At 38.3% G+C, this 22594-nt stretch overlaps 1 protein-coding gene across 1 annotated transcript in view; it reads left to right on the top strand.

The window, feature by feature from the left end:
- The window catches only part of ARHGAP15 (Rho GTPase activating protein 15), a 322363-nt gene that overhangs the window by 251568 nt on the left and 48201 nt on the right, over window positions 1–22594 (top strand). The window contains exon 12 of the mRNA XM_075710898.1: window positions 9228–9362. Within this exon, the coding sequence (XP_075567013.1) occupies window positions 9228–9362 (135 nt within the window). The remainder of the gene's footprint in view (window positions 1–9227; window positions 9363–22594) is intronic.

The raw sequence follows: 22594 nt of genomic DNA, 5'->3' as shown, positions 1-22594 counted from the left end.
ACAGCATAGCTAGTCCTGCTAATATCCACAGAATGGAATTAGAGCTTCAGATATTAGCAAAAAGTAATGCAGATGTGAATTAAGCAACATGGTTTTGAAGTAAGTTGACTGAGGACTTTTTATTTCTTAGACTGAATACGAAAGTTTGACAAAAAGAAAATCAAAGCAAGCATTACTGATATTGATAATTATTAAAACAGTATATAAAGTTGAATATTTTAGGCTGGTAACTAGGAGGAATTAAGCACTGAAATAACCTTCCAGTAAGGATAGTGGAGAAAAATCCTAACAGCTTTTAGGCAGAGCCATCAGCAGAAATATAATATATAGAGGTATATAGAGAGAGACACATACATGTATATGGACATCTAAAATAAGAATAGTATTGCTGTTACTTAACATGTAAGTCACATTAACTAAAACACATGAATTTACCTGCATTGTAGACTATAACAATTTCCAAGCTAATGAGCCATTTGCATGTATCAAATTTATATTTGTACCTTTGTCTTTCCTAGCGTAACTTTTCCATACAGTTAACCCTACATCTAACATGGACTTTGCTACTGAAAACTGTTACTGCCTCATCTCTGTGTGGGAACCTACATGGCATGAAGTGATATTCTCTGTCCTATATAGTGTCACACATCATATAGTTGGTAACAAATTGTCACATTAGGTAACCATTTCAGCCAAAATTTCACGGACTGAACTAGGGGATATAAAGCATGAATTATTCTTATGACCCAAACACAGGCCTGGGTTCTCTGGCTTGTGTTTTTCAAGACAACTCACTTTATTGCTAATGGAGAAAACAAGTAATGCCTAAAGGCAAGGTGCAAGTGTTTAAAGTGCTAGTTTGAAAGTATTTAACAAAACTGTCCTTTCGTTTTGAATAACTTGAACAAAGTGTTTAAATGACCTCTTCCTAACCAGAAGAGAATATAGAGAAGAAATTAAGCTTTATTGGTAAATTAAAGCCCAAATCCCATGGTTGATGAGAGATATGGTCCGTTTGAAATAGTTACACTTTCAGACTTTCTCTTCTACAATCAGCGGGTGGAGACCAACATAATCCAATTAATTGTAATTCCCTTTTGTGGCACTGGTACAGTGGTGAATGATATAGTAAGTCCATTGAAGTCTTATCTTTGGTCAGATAATCCAAATGGATTCATATTAGGAAACAGTCCTTTTTAAAAGTTCTGATGAACAGAAGTGTTTTGACTTTCGTGAACCAAAAGATAAATTCTATACAAAATAAAATGTTTTGTCCTTGACATTTACAGAGCTTGTATATACCTGATTTCATGTAAGAACACTTCTTTCAGCTGGCTTGTTTCAAAGAGCTTTTTCATTAAAAAAAAATATATCCATAATTTTTTCTCTGGACATCCCACAAACTAGTGTGTGAGAACAGAGATTTATGTGCATGAGTTATCTTTATTCTTGTAAATAGTCCCATCAAAATAAATGTGATTACAGACATAAGGAATATAGGTATAACATTTTGAGAATTGTTTGAATTTTTATTTTTCCAAAAAACCAATAAACTAATATTTCATTGATAATTCTTATAACTGTAAACAAATCATATATAGAATCATGTATGCTCCTTCTCAGTGTTGCAAGTGCACTAGGGGAATTGCTTAATTTTAGCTCAAGCTTTGATCTATTTACATTTGGAAGTCATTTACATAAAGGAAGTCATAATGATTTTTATTGTTTTGTTAATTATTTACTTTGATTATTGAAACTCACTGACTGAGGCACAAGTTGATTGTTATTGGGGTCAGCCCCAATAATATATTTGGCTATGTGCAATAAGTAAGGATTGGGTGGGATTCTTGGTTTTTGAATTGTTTTCGTACAGATCCTTTCAGTTTAACAGTCACTGGAGATGGGACTGATTTAATGCATCAGTCGTCTGATCCAGTGCTGCACATTTTGTATTTTGCCTTTCCTTTAAAGTCGTCCATAGCAAACCCATGTTACGGCAGGAGTGTTTTCACTTGTAGCATGTTGAAATCTCATATTTACTAAAGGATACTGAGATACCATTTGTGGGAGACAAGACATTAGACCATATATTGAGGTCAGATCTTTTCAGAGTCTCTCAAAAATACTTTTTTTCCTTTTTTTTTTCCCCCCCTTAAACTGTCTGGTTGAATTTTAATACAAAGAATTTTTTACCCTTTGGGGTACATTACATATGAAATAATTTATGACCCATGAATCACAAGAAGGCAGTGAATTAGGTTTCAGATAAGTCTGCCAAATATTACAAAACATTGTGTACAGATTTTTGGACTATGAAAAGGCTTTTGACAAGAATGGAAATAGAAGCAGTGTTAGAAACAGCAAGAAGGGGAAGAACAGAAAAGCTATATGACAGAATCCTAAAGCAGTCTGAGTTAGTAGTACAATTAAAAAGATAGGAATATGAACATATTTTTGAAGTATGAAAATGGGACAGAGAGTCATTGTCCAATTCCTTTCTCTATTAGATCTTGAGAGCCTTCAATTTATTTAAAATGTAGATTTGTGGATGCTGATGCACACAATTCTGATGAAAGACCTGACTGTAAATGGAAAAAAAAAGAAAGAAACCTCTAAAATTAGATTGCAGAGAAGCTTACTGGAGAGCAATTACACAATAAAAAATGTTAATAACAGATTTGAAGTCGGAAGGGAGATATTTACCTTGACTAATATATGTATACACAACATACGACTAAGCGAGGAACATCAAGTTGAAAGCAGAATTCAGAATGGACTTTTGCCTTTGAACAGTAAAATGTATCACGAAAAATAAGTTCCTGATCTAGGCAAGTATTTGGTCTTTGTGTTCTGCAGTCTAGGCTATATGAAAGAGAAATACTAGCATCCACCTAGAAAATGGAATAAAATCCATTAGCCGGCACAGAGAAATGAGAAAGTCATTAGTCTGCTTGAGAATAAAGAGGGAAGAATAAACAGAAAGAAAAGCAAAATAAAGTGTGCTTTAACTACTAGGAAGAAGCTGAAGTTACTGCTCAACAACAAAGTAGAGAGAATTAGAGGACAGAATCTCACCACTGTGAGACAAATGCAATTTTCCCTCAGCATAGCAATTTAGCGTCTGTGAGTTGCAGAAAGTCTGCCAAGCCCCATCCTTGTGCTTGGGCAACCTTGTTGCTCCCTCCGCACCGTGGGAGGGTATGAGCTAGGTGGGAATTCCTCCATGCTCTTTTTTTGTCCCTTTCTTTAAACGCCTGGGGGTATCTGAGTATTTCTTTGACCCTGAAGGATGGAATAATTTGGCCCTGCAGGTTTCAGTTGCTCAGGCTAGGTATGCCTGCTCCTACTCGTTAACAAGTCACCTCTGAGTGAGTCTTCAGAAGTACGTTGATCTGTAGGCAGGTCGTCTATTTATTCCTAGGGCGGTTTCAGCTGCATTTTGAAGGCAAATATTCTATATTTAAAATTACTTTTTTTTTTTCCCCATACAGAATAGTTGATTCAGCTAAATTTAATGAATTTTAAAAGTACTTGTAATTATAATCCTATTAATTATTGCTTCAAATGACAATGGTAGAACATGCTAAGTCAAAACTAATATTGCTCTCATCTAACCCTGTAGCAGGTATCGGCAGTGAATGATGTATGAGTATCTTAGCGGTGATACCTGTTTCTGGCGACCAAAAGGATTCTCCCTTCAGTACTGCTGTATATTTTTATGCTTCCAGTTCCAACCAGCAGCCGATAACATAGAAATTTCCCCGACGCAACGGCGTCGCTAGCTGACCACTTTTCTAAACCTTTGAACTATTCTGCATGTTTTCATGATGTACCATTTCTGAACTTCTCGAATGTACTGAATCTTTTTCACAGAAACAATGAGATAGTTCATTCCTCTCTTACTCTGTGGACTTCTGTGGAATTATGCGAGGATGAATATGACCCAGTGTGCCCAAGTACAGAAATCTTTTATTTTTCTGGCACAGATTGAGATTTAAGTTAGAAGTACTTAGTTGTTCCAGAATGCCCCCAGGTCAGTGAACTGTCATTTCAGAGAACTGGAGTAAACAGCACTCTAGATGTGCATGGAGATGTTCTGCTGTTTAGCTTAAGTTGCTCAGTAATTTGCGCCTGGGCTCCATGGAAATGGACACTCCAATAATAAACAAATGCTCAGGCGTTATACGATCATGGCTTAAATTCTCTGTAAAAGGGCGTGCCGTGTTCCTCTAGCAGAGAAGGAGTAATGTATGCAAGCTTTATTTTGCTGACTATATCCTTGATAATTCATCAGCGGTAGCATTGGATGGATTCAGCAGAAGCTTCTTAGAAATACATTGTATACAAAATTTAATGATTTGCTTAGCTGAAATTTTCTTTGATTTTTTTAAACACTCTTGGAAGTGAAGTACCATGTACTGAATGCAGGCAGGACAGTGGACGTCCCAAACTTCCGAGGGAGAGGAGTAGAAGAATTATGTAGCTGGGAGAGAATTCACAAAAATCTGGTGCAATGAGGAAAGAATTGCTTTTCATGAGTTGAGACTTCTGCTGTACTATTTAATCAAAGTTCAAGGGCTTGTATGCACTTTGGAGTGTGTATATGAAATGCAATGTCAGGACAGGATTTACTGAGGGGGAGGAAGCTAAGCATCATTTGCCACATTGCCAAGGGGCGAGCTCCTTGTCATATGATGAGCAAGAGCCTTCACCACCTCCCAGCATCCCAGTGCTGTGTTGTCTCTGACATCTCTCCACTCTATTACTGCTCTAAATTGAGTGTGATCGCTTTGAAAGGAGCTGTTTGTCCCAATATAGCAATACTTTGCAATAATTTTGAGCTCCCTTCGTTCCTGGGAGGGTAAGAAGGCTGCTGTGTCTCTGCACTAGTGATCAGAGAGGCTGCAGCTTGCAAAATGCAAGTACAGCTATCGAACACACATACCTTTCAGTGTATAAATTAATACTTGTGCTGTCAGTCATGAGAAAAGCCCTCAGAAAGGGATTTAGTGATGAAGGAGTGTGCTGAGGACTTATGCAAGTGAAGAACTGCTGCTTGAGGCTGTTCTATCGTTTCCTATCAAAGACCATGAATGACCAGCAAATTATTTTTTAAGAATATAACCATTAAAAAGAAAAAAGAAAGAGATGTCTTCAAGTTTGAGAAAGAAGCGTAATGACTCTGGATAGTTTGTCTTTTCCTAGTACATGCAAAAGGAATTTTCTTTTCCTCTTTCAACTGCAGGACTGTGTTTTAGAGCTCTCACTGGTAAACTGCCTATCGGGAAAAGCTTACCGAGCAAGTTTCCCAAACTTTCAGTCAACTGGAAATGCATTGTGCACACCCAGCTCTTCTGCAGAGATTTTGATATGAGGGAAATTGTGTGCACTAGTTAAGAGTGCTGTGCAGGACTTTGTCCGGGGGAGATGTCCCTTGGCATACGCTCTGGCCCCTGAGACGGTGACTCCGGTGCTCTGAGGTGTCACACCCTGGAGCTGAGGGTTGGTCGGACCCCAAGTGCCGCAGGTTTATAGGGGAGCAAGGGGCGGCAGCTGTCATGTCCGAGTGCCCGCCGTGCAGGGCATCCCCATCCCAGTGCTGCCGTGTGCAGCCGGCAGCAGGGAAACGATGAAAAAGGCAGCGATGTTAGCAAACGGGTTTCAGCATGAGACCCCATCAGACACGTCTCACCAAAGTCTTTCGAAGGTTTTTTGAGGCACAACCTCCGTAGCAGACAGCTGCCAGCTGTGTTTGCAGGAAAGTGCTTTCCACATGATTTGGGGTCATCCATCCACTAGCAGGAAGATGTAATACCCTGAGTGAAGTAGGACTTCTGAACGCAGTGCTCTGGGGTGTAATGGCAGCATGGGCGAAAGACAGTACAGAGCTGGGAAAAAACTTGTATGATTTATCTTAAAAGAAAAATGAAGCCGTGCTCTCAGATAACTGCATTTTGCTCCCAGAGAGTAGTCTACATACCAGGCAGGGCATGTGGTTAGAGGAACCACATCCATTTTCTTTCAAAACCGAGCTCCCTGTATTGACTTGGTTGTTTTTCACTTTTTCTTTTTTTGTCTTTAGCTGATCTTTCCATAGATTACTTTCTTCCTTTTTGGACGAGTAAAACCTTATGATGGTATGTTTAAACCAAACTCCTGTTTGGTTCTACTGCAGACATTGCGAGTGCCGTTAAAAGCCTGTATTGCTGAAAAGGCCGATTTACTAGAATAATAACATAGTAAAACACACATTCCCATCACAAATGTATTGTATATCTATTTTTTTTAACTAATAACCTTGACAGGTGCCCGCACTATTTTTTTTTTTTTTTCTTAATATGGTCTTTATATTTTCAGCCCAAGTATTAGCATAAATTTTATGGGATTTTCTGGGCATATTTGTGTCTGTATCTAAGATATATGATATCAACTGGCAGTGATGGTTGAACTAATCAAATGCTACTGACAAGTTAAAGCAAATTTTTAGGACTGTGAGATTTTGAGCATCTTCCCAGATACAGTATCTCCTGACTGAAAGCAGTCCTTGACTGTCAAGTTTCAATACCAGATTTGGGACTTAATCTTTATGTAAGCAAAACACCCCAATAAAAAATATGTCTGAGTAAAGCCAAAGAGTCAGGTCCTCCCCTTAAACCTAGCCTGAAATGCATGTGTGTGTTTGTTTATGGCCCTATCGCCATGGTATGTGAGCGATTCCAACCAGTGGGAACCAAACGAGAGTCTTACACTGAATGGACTTCTATTTTCTTTTTAATTTTTTTTTTTTTTGACTTGGCATTTGTTCCTTCTAGCAAACATTTTTAAAAACTCTCTTATTGCTAGAGGGAAAATTGACACCCTTTGCTTTCACGATGATACATTCCTAACACGTTTCCTTGAAGAGCTGGAAATGGTGCAAAAATCTGGTAAGATAAGTCTCTATAAAGCCTTAGAAGTCAAGCATTCCACTTTAGACATTTAAGACAAATGCATGGCAAAAACAAGTTGGTTTTTTTTAAGGTTTCTACTTAAAGTTCTGTGCCAAAGCTACAGTACTTATACATTTTCTAAATGTGTTTTAAGCAATAAGTTGTACAACATTTTTAGAACATGTGTTAAGCTATTTCTCTAAGAATGAAGCTCTTAACAAAACATAAGCACTCTGCATGAGATCTTAGCAGCAAAGTGCTTAAAAGATAAAGTAAGAATTGGTACCATGGGAAGAACACCAGCTGTAGAGCACACAGGTCCATTATGAGAAGTATGGTAGTGGGTAGGGAGAAAATGATTTAATCAGGAGTAAAACCAATTTTATTATAAGGGCACGCAGGGGGTGTGGCACCATAGTGAGAGGGACATTTCAAAATATCTGACAGATTTCAACAATGTGAAAACCCACCCTGTTCTTTAAAGTGACAGTAAACCCCATCAGGTCTCTCTTTTTGATGCTATTGTTAACAGTTGACTGTTTAAAGCTGGCCTGCTAAGATGCTGTCGATCTAGTTCAATAGTGTGTGGCAAAATAAAAGGCTAATTGTTGAAATACGATCAATCAAATATGATCTCAGAGACTAAAGAAGATCCCCTCTGGTAACTCATTTGAGATCAAATCATTACTTTTATGATTGAGGTAATTCAATGGGAAAAAAAAAAAAAAAAAAAAAAAAAGAAAGGGGGGGTGGGGGCTTGAAACCAAAGAAGCAAGCAAGACAACTAAATGAAATGCACAAGTCTGCCTTTGTTCCAGCTTTGTCTCACGTTACTCCAAGTAAAGGAATTGGGTCCATTCCTTTATTTGTATACATTTCCTGAATCCAGAAATTTAAACAGCATTTAATAACATTTATTAAATAAAAGTTGAAAGATGACTCCATTTTGAATAAGATTTTCTGTCCAAAAGTAAACTCTATAGTGCGAAAACTATTGCATTAAAGTACCAGGGATCTGGAGTTGTGGGTGTCCATGTGTCTCCAATAATTTTACCATTTTGTTTAACAACAGTTCAATAAAGAGGCTGCTCTTGAAGCCAGCTGAATTGCTAAACATGAAATTTCAGTGACATTTACTAAAACATTTCAGGATTATGTTGCTTCAAATCAAATTTGTTCAGTAGTTTTCATGGTTGGTCCCCGATTTGCATTCAGACTGAAATTTTCTAAAAAAGAGAATGATAGCACATGTGAAAAAAAGTTAACTCCATTTTTGGAGTAACAGAACTTGGAGAAAGTGCGTGTCGTTTTAATTTGGACTAATAAGGATTTGCACTTTCCTATAGTTTTATATGGATTATGATCTCACTGTTTCTTGTGTTCTAACAGTATCGCGCTACTAGAATTAAAAAGAAAAAAAAACAAAACCAAAGAAAAATAGAATAATCAGCCAATCTTGTTTTATTTTTATTAGAAACTCTATTTTAGCATTTAGTTTCTTTTATATTTAAATTCCTTAGCTCAGTCAAGCTTCAAAAGGAAACATTTTTTTTTGTTTGCAAAACAGTTTTGTAAGCACTTGTGGTTTGTCTTTAGTGTGTTATCATTTTTGACAGCTTTGCATAGCCTAGGTAGGCCAACAGGGGTCTGTCTAATATTGTTGCTGGGCAAATCTTCCTCCCAGAGATGAAAACCAAACAAAATATTTTTGAAGCAGTAAGAAAGAATTAATATCCTTTCTCTCACAGTACTCTATTCCTTGCTGACATTACATTCAGGCAAAAAAAGGAGAAAAGCGTTACCCATTATTCCCTTGTACATAGCAAGGCTAACACATGTAAAGCAATAACTCATTTTCTATTGCCATGTTTAGCATATGTCTCCTGTTGGCTCAGCAAGGCCTTTAGGCCGGTCCCTTGAGCCGGCCATCGTTGGCAACTCTTAGCCCCTCGGCCTCAAAACCAAATAGCTTTGAATCATGTTGAGCTGTGATGCTAATTTTCATACTGATGCATTATGGGAATAAATGTATCTGACATACTGTGTCAATGGTACTGTCTCTTTGTGTCTCTTGTTTTTTGTTAGCTGCATTCCTACAGATGGTATTCCATTGAAAATGTTCTCTTCCTACAAAAAAAAAAAAAAAAGAAAAAAAAAAACATGCACAGCACCAAACCTCTAGGTGCAGAAGGCTGTTAACGGTTGCTGATGATAGTAGGCAAACATTAACATAATAATTAGTGTCTTGTAATTGTTTCATTAAAACCAGTTGTTCCATTTCTCCTCGTGTTTTCCCAGAAGAGAAGCTGAATTTGGACGACAGCCAGTGGGAGGACATCCACGTTGTCACCGGAGCACTCAAGATGTTTTTCAGAGAGCTGCCTGAGCCGCTGTTCCCATACTGCTTCTTTGAACAGTTTGTGGAGGCGATAAGTAAGTACATCAGATACAGTAGAAGCTAGTGAAATAGCCTGTTATATAAAAATAATAATAAACTTAAAAATAGAAGAACAGAGGCATCTCAAATCTGACTTACCTTCCATTATCCGTGATCCGGTCTTTTTATTGTTTTTGACTGCCTTTTATCTCCTACAGCATTTAGTTATTTAACTGGAGAAAAAATATCAAATTATTGATCTATAAATTTTGTATATGCAATTTAACTGTAGTGCCTAAAATGGTTTAGGAAAGGAATTAAGATGTGTATGTATTCAAAATACGCTAGGCTGATAATCCATATATCCCCAAACACAAGAGAGAGACTAATAATTGTGAATCATGTTAGAAGGGGCTGTCTTTATGCTAATCAGAATGAAATGCATGTGTTTTGTTCCACAAGGTTGCAGACTCTTGCCTTGCAGTGATCACAAAAAGAATGCAAAAACATTCATGTTCTCGTCTTCATATCTACCTTTGCTTTATTTTTTGGGTTTTTTTTTTTAAAGTTGGCAGGCATCAAAAGTATTTGCAAAGTCCAAGGCATTTATTCTGTTACATGTCTCTGTGGTTCATGTGCTGCAAAGCCTCTCTGTATTTAATACATGCAGGTGCATTTTGTAAAACTGTATCGGCTTGGAAAAACTTGACTGAAAAACAGAGTGATTTGGGGGTTTACTCCCATTGGAAAGGGGAGGGGGGAGAGAGGGATAGCTTAAAGGGAAAAAGCCTAGAAGGAGATTAATTAAAGGTCCAATAGAGAAAAATCTCTAGGAAAAAACCAAACCCAATAAAGTACTTAGAGATCTGTTTTCTGAATGATGGGCATGCATATTTGCCATTACTGTTAACGAGAGCTGTGTGTGCACATGCGCAGCTGTCAGAGAATATGAAACCCTTAATGTACGGCTCACTTTGATTTTATATTCATAAGAGTCTTTAGTTCAACTAAAGCTTTTCAAGACCCAGCATCAGATATAATGAGGTTAAATACATCTCACAAGATCTTTCCCTTCTCGGTAATTTAGAGATGTGGTGCAGTGAAATACACAATGTAAAGAATTGCATTACCTGAAAGTTTACTCTCGGCAGCTCACTTCCTTCTCCTTTCAAAGCACATGGAAACTAGACAGAGAACATCACCTCTTGAGTTTAAATTCCTGTTTCACAGTCTCTGCAGTGCTAAAAGGGGAAAAAACATGAAGAATTTTTTACTGTTCAGTTTCAGTTTCTGCGATGCATTGGGATAAGATGCTCTTTGAAGCACCAGCACTCGAACATGCCCTTCAGGTGGTTCTCCATCCACCTGCTATATCCCCTTGGAAAGGAGGGGATGCAGTGCCTTACGTGGATGCAGTCAGTTCCCAGGGCACAGCCTGGCATGCCAATCACATCTCTTTTTATGCACCTTATTCTGCAGTTGGGTTTTTAATACCTATCTTCTGCCATTATCACTTTCTCTTCCTGATCATCCACCATCATACTGGTCTTCTGGGGCTAAATATAGTCTTCCTCCCCCTTATCGCTGCTTTTCATTGCCCTTTGGTGTACGCTTTGGCTGAGCAAACACTACTGTATTCTGAAGAACGTTGTCAGGACACCCATGATCTCATCCTTCGTGCTGTCTTCTGCTCTCATCCTCTCTGTTAGTGTCCAAGTCAGGGTGATTTGAAATCTTTTGGTGGCCCGGTGGGGAGGTTTCTGATAGCAAAAATAACAGGTAACCAGTAATAGACTGGCGAATTAAGAGTTTAAAAACATGTCGGGAAGAGACTGTCTACTAAAGCATTAATATTCATGAGTGAGAAATTAATGTCCCTTTCTGCTATTTGAACTATTATTAATTCTTATTATGATTTTGAGAGCCATTATACACATTGATAGGCCAATGAACAGTCATTTATAGAGGGATTTTAAGACAGTTTATTCCTAGGAAGAAAATGCTAGCACTCTAAGACATGCTTCGCACTATTTCAAAACCCTAATTCTTGTTGCCTGCTTTACTGCACATCAGGGTGATTTCTACCTAATCCAACTGTCTAAAGTAATCTATGATTTCCAATCAATCTTCCCTTTATTTGGTCTTTACTGCCATAGTATCTACAAATCCGTATTCTTACCAACTCTACTTAAAAAACGTCTATAAACAACAATTAGGTGTTTTCAGTGTTTTTGGAGCTCTTCTGTATGTTAATAGTCCTGAGGCAAAGTAAAAAATCTCTTTTCTTCAATACCATTTCCATTGCAGCTGATTCTTTGGCTGCTTTGTGCTAATTACTCTGCCTGGTCAGTACTGAGCTGCTAGAAAATTTCCCTTCGTCTTCAGATTGTTGTGAAAAAGAGGCTCTTGTATCTCTGCCTTTCCTGTCCGTTCTTCAAAAATGGAAATTATTAACATGCAGGGCATGGGTGTGCAGTACAGTTAGAAGGAGCATTTAATAATGCCAGAAATAAACCAACCTGATGATGGCTAGGAAAAAGGTAATTAGGACACATTCCTTCACTGCCATGACAATTATATCCTTGGCCCGCTACTGAGCACCCCTTAGTCAGAGCTATACATTTTGTAAGTACGATGAAGTGGTCTAAAAACCTATCTGTAGTAGGTAGTAACAAGTTACCAATAATATTTCTTGGGGATTTAGTCATTTAGCTAGAAGTTTCAGGAGGAATGAGTACCCAAGAGGTGCCATGGACTCGTTATGGTGATGCTATTTTAAAGATTATGTGAAAAAATCCATAGCAAGCTTAGTATTACTTTTCCTGGATGATGCCATTTTAATTAGCATCTTTATTATGTGCATGGGAACAAAATTTTGCCATCCTGTGTATTAGGCAAAGTGTTTGCTCTCCACCTTCAATTTCCCCTATAAATAACTTTAGATATGGCCACAATATTAGAACAATTTAGATATGACCAGAATATTAGAACATAATTCAGGGCATTAGAGAATCTCAGAATTCTGCTTGGCAGGCTGAAGCTGGATAATTGCTGTCCATATAGCTTATATCAGAGAATTTATAAATGACAAATGGAAGGCCACAAGACCTCTGACCTAATACTAATTTTGTTTCTTAGGATTTGGAAAGCAGTTTTTTTCAAGGACTTTGTCTAGTATATTACTGGCAAGTCATTTTGTGGTATTTTGGATGAAATACACACTTCTAAAGTGTGCCCAAATGCTGCTATGAAGTCAGGTTCAGCCACACTTAAATTACTTAGCACCGCAAATAGCTCTATTGATTTTCTGGAAGATCAACAGACGTGGTTCAACAGATTGTCTGCAAGTAAAATTGTGCTTCATGTGAGTAAGGTGGTAGAAGTGCCAATAACTGAAACACTTAATCACCTTATTTACAGAATTCAACCCACATGGCCATACAAACTTATGCCAGGACTTCAGCCACTGAAACAAAAAAAATCTCCCCCCAAAATCTGTTAAGAAATATTAGCAGGTAAATGTGTTAGTTGGTTATAAATCTTTATTTTAATTGAACTAGTTTTCTTGAAAGGTCTCAGGCAGAAGGCATGGAAAAAAAGAAATTTGTCTACCACAGTCTTCTGTGCAATGATGGCTGATATCCACATCATAGGAAATATTCAAATACCGATTAGTCTTTCCAGATCTTTTCAGCTGGAGAAAGCTGTATAGACTGTGCATCTGTATAGACAGTGCATCTGTCCAACTGCAATTACAAAAAAAAACCTCACTGATATTCCACAAAGGAAAATTCCACCCAGTTCCCAAAGCTGCAACATCTGTCTCTGGTTTGGAAGGCTTGAGTTCAGGTCTTTGATTTTTCTCTGCAACAGGTTGGAAAGATTACTACATTGAAAAGATTTTTTCAATGAGGTCTAGTGATTATGCCTCCATTTCAGTTCCTTATCTCTAATATGAATTTAATAGGCGTCATGTAAGTACTGTAGATAAATAGGTGATTTATTGTTTAAAATGCACACATGGAGGCAGATGATATATATACGTATACATTCTAAACAGAAATCCTTTTGCCAGAATTACGATTCTTCCACAGACAGTTTTCTGAATGAAGGTATCTGTTACTGCTGTGGGCTTCCTGCTTAAGGCAGGTGAACACAGGAATGAGATTAATAAAAACATAGTGTTGCAAAATCTGACTTGTAGGCTTTCAAGTGGAATCCGCAAGCTAATATGAGATATCTCAAGCCTCAGTATGAGGAGCAGGAGACACGGGATCCACATGAGCCACCGAGTCCCTGGAGAAGGGACAGCATTTGCAGGGCACCAGATCTAGTTAGCCTACATGGCCTAAGTCCTGGCAATCCCCCACAGCATCAAGCCTCCCCAGATGCTTAGGCAAAGTAATCCCCCATCTCTGGAGCTCAAGCTTTTCACCCCTAGCAGAAAAGGAAACATTTCCCTGCACAGGGAGAAGGAGAGCCATCAGCACCTAAAGTTCTTCGAAAGCCACAATCATAGCATCTAATTATCTTATGCACCTTCAGGGATAGATGGCAGCCAAATAAGTTTTTTTCAGAATTATAATGGTGAATTTAAGTGCCTAGACACTACTTAAGGTCCACGTTAGATATTCATATAATTGTTTTTTCAAGATCTGGATTTCTTTTTTTTTTTTTTTTTTTTTAATGATTGCTCTGATGGATCATTAACACTTTTTTTCAACTGATTTAACACATATCCTTTCGATATATCAATTAGTGTCTCCTGGCGCATGCTAAGCAGAATTCACAATGTCGTTCCTATCAATCCTATAAAGCTATGTGTTACCCTACTATATGGAAACTGAAGATTGTTATTTAACATCTAACACATGATATAGTTTTATAACTTTTTTGGTTATTGAAAGATGTTAGATATAAAATTTATTACTGTTTTGCTGGTATGAGATACTGGTCTTTACTGGTCTTGTCTGACAAAATCTACAATGATAACATAGCGAAGCAATAAACTCTTCTTTCATGAGAATAATACACTTTTTTAAAACCCACAAAAGCTAGCAGTGCTATCTGTAGTTGTCAGTCCTTTCCATGCTGGTCAGTTGTCTTTATCTCCAGCACGACTGGCATCAGTAAAAAGGTCTTCTCTGAGCTCAGGCTCTAGTCTTGCTTCAGAAAGGTCCCCCAAGAACTCACTGCCTGCACGGTTCGATACAACGTGTTGCAGAAACTCACATCTATCTGGGCAATGATCACGCTTCGGTCTTCAGCAGGCCATAGCAAAGTTTGCACTGAATAATGCAACTTTTGAGGAGTTTGCACAGAAGCTGTCTGCACCAAGATCAGGCAAACACTGTGTCAGGAGGCAATAAACAAATCTAGTCATCAATACATAATCATGATTGAAGAACAGAGCTACACTGGTTGAAAACATAGTGTAGCAAGGACCTGCTCTGAACTGCTATGCAGTGTTATGAAAATAGTAGCTGGGAAACAGAAAGGAAGTAAATACATTCATTTATTCTGACAGTCATAACATCCTTGGTGGAAAGTTACAAAAGATGTCTAAAGAGATTTTCAAAAGACATCTAAAGAAACCTCACTCGAGGCTTACAAAGAACAAGGCTCAAGGCCAACTCGTCTTGGAAAGACAAGTCAGCATATTGCACTGTAAGAAATCCATGACAGTCTCTTAACATCATCACGTAATAGGTTCCTGAGAAACCAAATCTTATCAGTCTCTGGCATTATGCAAATTTCTGTCATAATCTCAATCTGTGGGCTTCGAGTCCTAATCAAACTGCCTTCAGATTCACAGTTGGCGAGCCTCCTATTGAAATCATCTTCCTATTCTCCATTTACTTGTCCAAGGAAGTTTTGGGGCTTGGCATGGCATCAGAAAGCCTCAATTTCACGTGAACATGGTGATTTATAAACAAATCCAAGGTCACCACAATGTATCTCACATAACAAATCATAATTAATACCTTTTTGGCCAAATCTACATATCAGGAGGCAGCAGAAACCCATAAACTAAACGTGAACAAAACAAAAAATGTGTAGAAACAAGAAGTTTTCAAAAGTTGAGGTGCAACTCTTTAAAATATTTCTTAAAAAAAGGAATGATTTTGTGGGTAGCATAATCTCTGGGACACCATCCGCATAAATATATGCATATGTGTATGGTATTTCTGTAGAGGTATGTATTCTCCAAGCACAATAACACTAACAATAATAATAATAGCTTATTCAGAAAGTGGTACTCGGTATTTTTAGCAGATATTGAGAATTATTAAATCCATTTTGGAAAACTTTTTGAAACCTTATCTGGAAAGTTGTGTGAAATTTTGATTCAAGAAAGATTAACTAATATTGGAATAGAAAGAAAAAACTCTCACATTTTAGAAGAGATGCTAAGATGATATAGGACACAGAGAGACTAGAAGAGAAGGCTTCTAATCTATGGGTGTTAACAAAATACAGACAAAAAGTGTATATGATCATCCTGAGTGAAAACAAGTAAAAAAAAAACAAAATAGATGAGAAAGTGTAGTTTAAACTGAAGGACTGTATGCTACAAGAGAGGTGTCTAAACAGGCTACAAATACATTTATTCTGTAACATTCTGAACCATTATAGCTACCATATTCTAGCACAGTCTCCACACAAATTTGAGGCAGTAAGGAAGCGTACCTCCACTGAAGGCTATCATACTCGTAATAGCAGCAAACTGGTAACTAAAGATGTTCATTCCAGGCTTTTTGTTCCCAGGAGGTGTCAAGGAACAATATGCCCCAGTAACTTCCTAGTTCGCTTTCAGTGACCTTCCCTTCACAGTTGCAAATTGTTTCTGCTCAACAGCATTTTTAAATAGATCTTTCCAGGTCTGGAAGCAACTGTTTTAGGAAAAAGAAAAAAAAAAAAAAAATTGGAGGGCATTTCTATGAATAGATGTTTTCTTTCGAGGTGGAAAATAGCCCAACGTGTTCAGAAATAAAGGGCACTGGAAAAAAATTAGTGGGTAAAACACTTCTTCTCATCTTTTTTTTTTCACTTACAAAGTTTTAACTAAGTTGTTGGAAGGGAAATGAAAAGAAAATCTACACATGAAGATTTAGCTCCTCTGCAGGGCTTTGCTCTCTGAAGGAAGCCCAGGTAACACATGTCCATAGGGAGCCTGGTTCTAGACTGACTTTGCTTTTTCTTTTCCTAAACACGAGCATCTGCCTTTAAAATGAGATATGTTGTGATATTTACTAATCCTTTTCTTCTGTTAACATATAATTCTGTTGGGCTACAAAGAGTGCTTCATAAGACTCTTAGATGTGTGCTGAAATGATATTTTAACTAGGTTTTTTCCCTGACATGAACTTTACCTAGCACAGCATTCCAGTGACACCATCAAATCAGTTAATTTACCTTTCAAGGAAAAGAGGAGAATCTGAGGAACCCCACTGAAAGGGTTACACCAGTGATGAAAATTGCCTTAATATTAAAGGAACAGAAAAACCTGTATAATTTGGTTTTATATGGTGGAGGCTTTACACTTATCATCAAAGGAAATGAAAAAGTTTTAAAAGAATTTGTTCTTGGATTTTGCTGTCATGCAAAAGTTTGCACAGGAGGGACATATTCTTCCCCAGCTTAGTCTTTTTTGTTATTGTAGTTATAATTTTTTTAGCATAGTGGAAATTTTATTGCGGATGCCTGGCCTGTCTCTTAACTCATGCTAATTACATTCATAATTAAATGTTAAACAAGAATTGACTAGGCCAACTGGCTTGCACAGGTGTTTGTGATATGAATGGTTTAATGCTTACACAATAAATTATTGGCTACAAATCTGCAGTAATCTGCTCGGCGAGAACCTTTTTCAAGAACTTTGCTGTACATGGTAGGCCCAGCACAGTACTTGAAACCAGCACCTGTAAATAGCACTTACTAGACAAGAGTATGTCAAAACTGTGTCTTGTCCTCAATTGCGCAAGCACGAACAAGGCTAAAAGTTTTTTTTTTTTTTTTCCTGGGCTCTTACTTGCCGTGGGACACAGGTGCTCAGAGCATTAATATTTATGGGGAGCTGGAGGAGTCATTGGATGCTTGGTGGAAATGTCATCTGGGAAGCAGCGTGCCTCACTTCAATTTGCAAAACAGTTGTTTATATTTGTAACTGATAGCCAGATTAATCACTGAGGCTCCAGTAACTCTCTGTTAGCTTTACACCAACTGCTGGTTGACAGAGTGTGGAATCAAAAACTTGCAAATGGAAAAAGATATGGGTTTCAGTTTGCTCCTCTTCTACTTACTTTTTGGGCATAGAAAATAGCGTATTTGTGTTTAAGCTGTGATTAAGAGAATCTTTCGTAGGGGAAAGAAAGGGCAGAAGCAAGAAGCAAGCCAACTTGAGAGGTCATATGTGGGTTAGTGTAAGAGAAACTCATAGAGAAAATTGAGCAGGAGAGAATGGTGAACGAGAAGACAAAGAGAAACTGAGAAATCCAAGCAACAACACTGGAAGAAAAAGAGAGAGAAGGAGCTATTTAGTGACTATGACAAGATCTCTGTAACCTGGCATGTTTACTGGAGGCAGGGGGAGAGGAACTTCTCATGAAAGTTATCTGGAGCTCTTGACAAAGTGAGAATTGGCACTCTAGGGTCTGAGGGGAGAAATGTTTCATCGGGCTTGTGAGTGAAGCTTCCACTCGGGGAAAGTAATAATAGGAGGAGAAGCAGCCTATAATGCCCCAGTTACACAATTTCAGAGGTGCAAAAATGGAAGAGATGGGGGGGAGGGAGCGGGAAGAGAAGACCAGGAAGCAAGGGAAAAGAGATTTCAAGAACAAGAGAAGGGGATGCTGAAAATTGTTACTCCAGTGCTATGCTGTCTCCTTCTCTCCATATAGCTTACTTTCTGAAAGTTGCTACCTTCCCCAAATAAGAGTGATACCACACGTCTCTGTGTGGTGGCACGTTGGATCTGAACCAGCAAAGAGTAGGCATGATAATGTCTTGGTGGCCAAAGACGACAACTGAGTTTTTCTCTGGTCCTCACCACGTAGATATTTCAAGACATGGACTACTATGCTATTAGAAGACCTAGACTACTACAGCTGTAGTATTTGGAGTAGGCATTAGCTTTATGGAGTACTTCTATGCATCCTAAATACTTCAAGCAGCTTTGGCCCCTCGTAAATTTAAGTGGCGTTCACTTACACCAGTCCTTCAAGGGACTACTACCTCCCTCAGGGTCCTCCAGCACCAGCGTCCTCCGAGCATGCTGCCTGAGTGCTCCTGACATCAGACTTCTTTTGGAAATTTCTACACCAGATAGCACAACTTTGTGGGTCCTGAAGTTCTGGAGGGTAAAACCAGCCATACAATGTGCCTTAATATGAACCATTACCTTGCAGTTTTATAAAATATTCTTTTATAATGATTAAAATTGTGCACAGCACCATGGCGTCAGGGAAGGCTTTTTGTAACTTCAGACCAGACTCCTGATAATGCATTAAATGAGCTAGAAGAAAAGGCATAACTTTAGCCTTTACACTTAGGACTGTGACAGCCCTTTGGGTGAGAATCTGGTAGAAGTAAAATTAAGTAATATAGATCCTGCTTTAACTGTACCTTTACCATCTGAGAGCAGTAATCAGTCAGAAAGGGGTTACAACAGCTCATTTTTTTCCTGGAAATGTTCTAGAAATCATCTGAAAACAGCATGGAGAAGGAAACAAGAAATTGAAAGTTCTAAAAATTCCACAAAGTACACAGGTGCAGAATCAAGTCAAGAATGGTCAAAAAAATATCCTCACGGTTTACCATAATAGCACACATCTGGGGTTGGAAAAGAAAAACGCCATGCTGCTAAAGGGCATGATAAAACACAATAATATGACTAGAATAATAATAGCACTACCTGCAGAATACTCACTGAATTTCACAGAATTTCAGAGAAAAGTTAAGTCACAGGCTGAAAACAGGCACAAATTTGCCAACGCGGAAGCTGAAGGTCTCCTTCCCTGAAAGCATTGCCTTGTGGCATCGCTTGACACAGGGCTGGCTTCCCAACATCAACGTTTTGAGCAGATCTGGGGCTGACACGGGAAGCGCGACTGCAAACTGAAATAATCTGGAAAAGTAATGATGGCTAAATGTGAGGGTAGGCTGGTGTGCTTACCAAGGCTGGGCCAGAGTTCAAAGTGAATAGGATTTATAATGTCTCTTGAGGGACACAAATTGTGAAAAAGTAGTGCTGGAAAACTGGGTAATGTGGCTGCGGAAAAGCATCTTTAGCAGCTGTACGACACCAGCTGTACCAGATAACAGCTAAAAAGAGAAGTCAAGTAAAGTAAGAAATAGTGTGGGAATGGAAGAAATGAGTAGTGCTGCACGTCCTCCTCCTAAACGGGTGTCAAGGAGTGTGCAGCCCTGAGGCAACCTATTGCACAAGAAATTCATTGAAGAAAACTTTTAGTTTTAAGGATGTTTCCTTGGCTGCAGAAATATTTCTGCAATCTCCTGCCTCGTGTTTGTAGTACAGGTATTGAATTTGAAATGCCCACAGTTTTAAAATAAAATGCAATTTGCCTTGCTTCCCAGAGAGTCAAAACTGCTCCCTTTGACTCCCTTCTATATAAAATTCATTAGCCTGTTAACCCATTTGACTACTGTTACATTTTGGCCAAAGCACTAATGCTTTAATTGCCGGGGAAGGTAGTATATCACACAGATAATCTCGCTAAGATCAGGAGCACAAGCTAATTCACCGACAGCTCATGGTCTGACTCATTCACTGTTAAACGCTTTTGAGTGATAGTGTTGCACTAGGGGGAAAAAAAAAAAAAAAAATTGCAGGCCAGGCACAAAACCTCTTCACCTAGGTTTGCTTAGACGGTTAGAAAATCAAACTGTGTATTAATCACTTCTACAAAAAGATCTGAAGCAACCAGAAAGGTGTTTTTTAGAACCTTCTAAAACCTCAAAGGTTTTAGAAACCTAAAATGAAACTGAGAACTGGAGATCTGCTTCAGCTCATATGAAGTACCTGGTGTTCATAACTCGTTATCAGGAGAGCCCCGGTGAACAAGGGAAAGATTTTCCAAGCCGGCACCGCTACAGTGTCACGTAAAGGGCAATAGCTGCACAGGCAGAGAAAGCGTGAGGTGAGCAGTGACCGGGACTAAAACCCACCCTCAAATGCGCTGTATGTCTTCTCCCCACACTCCTACAGGCGACACTGAAATGAAAGAGGGGCAGGGACGAAATTGCCCCGGTCCCTACACGGGGTGCCTAACCGTAAGGAGAGCAAATAAAGCGAACGCAGCTGCAATAACTTCTTTTTCTTTTATCTTTTTCTTTTTCTTTTTCTTTTTCTTTTTCTTTTTCTTTTTCTTTTTCTTTTTCTTTTTCTTTTTCTTTTTCTTTTTCTTTTTCTTTTTCTTTTTCTTTTTCTTTTTCTTTTTCTTTTTCTTTTCCTTTCCGTTTTTCCTTTCCTTTTTTCCTTTTCCTTTTCCATTTCCTTTTCCTTTTCCTTTTTTCTTTTTCTTCCTTTTCCTTTTCCTTTTCCTTTTCCTTTTCCTTTTCCTTTTCCTTTTCCTTTTCCTTTTCCTTTTCCTTTTCCTTTTTTCTTTTTCTTCCTTTTCTTTCCTTTTTTCCTTTTCCTTTTTTTCTTTTCCTTTCCCCTTTCCTTTCCACTTCCCTTCCCCTTTTCCCTTTCCTTTCCATTTCCCTTTCCCTTTTCTTTTTCTTCCCCCTTTTTATTTTTCCCTTTTTCCTTTTCAAATAAAAAAACCCAGGAGAAGCGTGAAGAGTTGCCTGGCAGGCAGGCTTATATACGCTTCTGCAGCTCCAGCCCTGGGCTATCAAGTGCCACTTCTAGAATAGCCTTTTCTTTGGCTCGTGTTTTATTTGCATCTGTATGTTCACATGCAGCCAGAACTAACCTACGCTCTGCAGCTGAGGTCGTTGCTTGTTTTTCTTTACACCACAGATCATGGCACCTGATGAAGCTACATTCCTGCTTGCAAGCTTAAGTGTATTAGCATTTAAAAAAAAAAACTAGCCCACTGTGTGGATATAAATCCTCCACAGAGAAGTATCAAAACTGTGATGAGAGTAACCACTTCAGGAGATGTTAGTAGAATTTGATCCAAGATATGTGTTTTTGCTTTGAAGCGGTAGCTGTCCTTTAGTTCAGATGGTATTTGTGAATCACTGCCTCAAAAAAGGGGTCTTTTGGCACATGCTTTAGGCTGATGACAGGCAAAATGAAGTAGATTCTGTCTCAGAAATCTCCAAAAATAATCTTAGGTTTGACATAACACACCATGTCATGAAGTGATATAAGCCACATAAGCACAAAGCAGGCTTTAAATTTAAAGAAGAATAATCCTATTTTCAGATACGATACGTTCCATCAATTTGGATAACAAATATCTGATGCAGAATATAGGCAGCAGGCTGTTAATGCCGGGATCCCTTAAAACCTGCAACTCCTGGTAGTTAGTGACTGTGGTAGCCTGCTTTCTACCTCTGCTAGCTGATCGCTGCTCAGACTGTCCACGCACACACACACTCAAGCATGCACACATATGCACTAAAGATTTCTGTCTGGAAATAAAGATCTGGGTTTTTTTACTCTCTTTAACCCCTCAGCACCAGTGATCTAGAGTTCCTGATGCTAAAGAGTGATGCAAAATGCATTAATGCTTAGCACTGGGAAATCCCAACTCCTGGTGCCAAGAGGTTCATAAATATAGTAATGAAACCTCTTGACTCAAAGTGAGCACTATTTAACAGAACAAGCATGAACAGCCTTTAGGAGATTTTGCAGCTGGATTTGTTCCACTGTGTCAGAGCTGAACCTCCATGATAGTAGTTTTAAAAACTGTGCATGGCTAAAAAGCAGAATTTAAGGAAGCCAGGCAGCCAAAAATTAAAAAAAAAAAAAAAAAAAAAAAAAATCTGTGTAATGGAAAAGTAAATACACCACTGTATCACATACCAGAAAAATAAGCACCAAGAATCCCAAAGTATGATTTCAGTGGCAGATGTCAAGGTCTTTGGGAAGTGTCCACCAAGCTTTATTTTGCACATGTTCCTGAACAACTAAAATGAGTACTTTGTGTGATAATTTACTAGCAAATCAGTATCAATAAATCAGAGTCATGTAAGCAGTCATGTTTATTATATCCTTGTTGCTTAATATTCATGATAGTAATTTATTTTTATAGTACAGTTTCACTGTTGTCTCCTCCATTGCTGTAACTTTGAGTCAAGCAAGCTGCAAAAG

The sequence above is a fragment of the Pelecanus crispus genome, chromosome 5 (genome assembly GCF_030463565.1).
Source record: "Pelecanus crispus isolate bPelCri1 chromosome 5, bPelCri1.pri, whole genome shotgun sequence".
Taxonomy (NCBI): Eukaryota; Metazoa; Chordata; class Aves; order Pelecaniformes; family Pelecanidae; genus Pelecanus; species Pelecanus crispus.
This window is presented reverse-complemented; position numbering and strand designations above follow the sequence as displayed.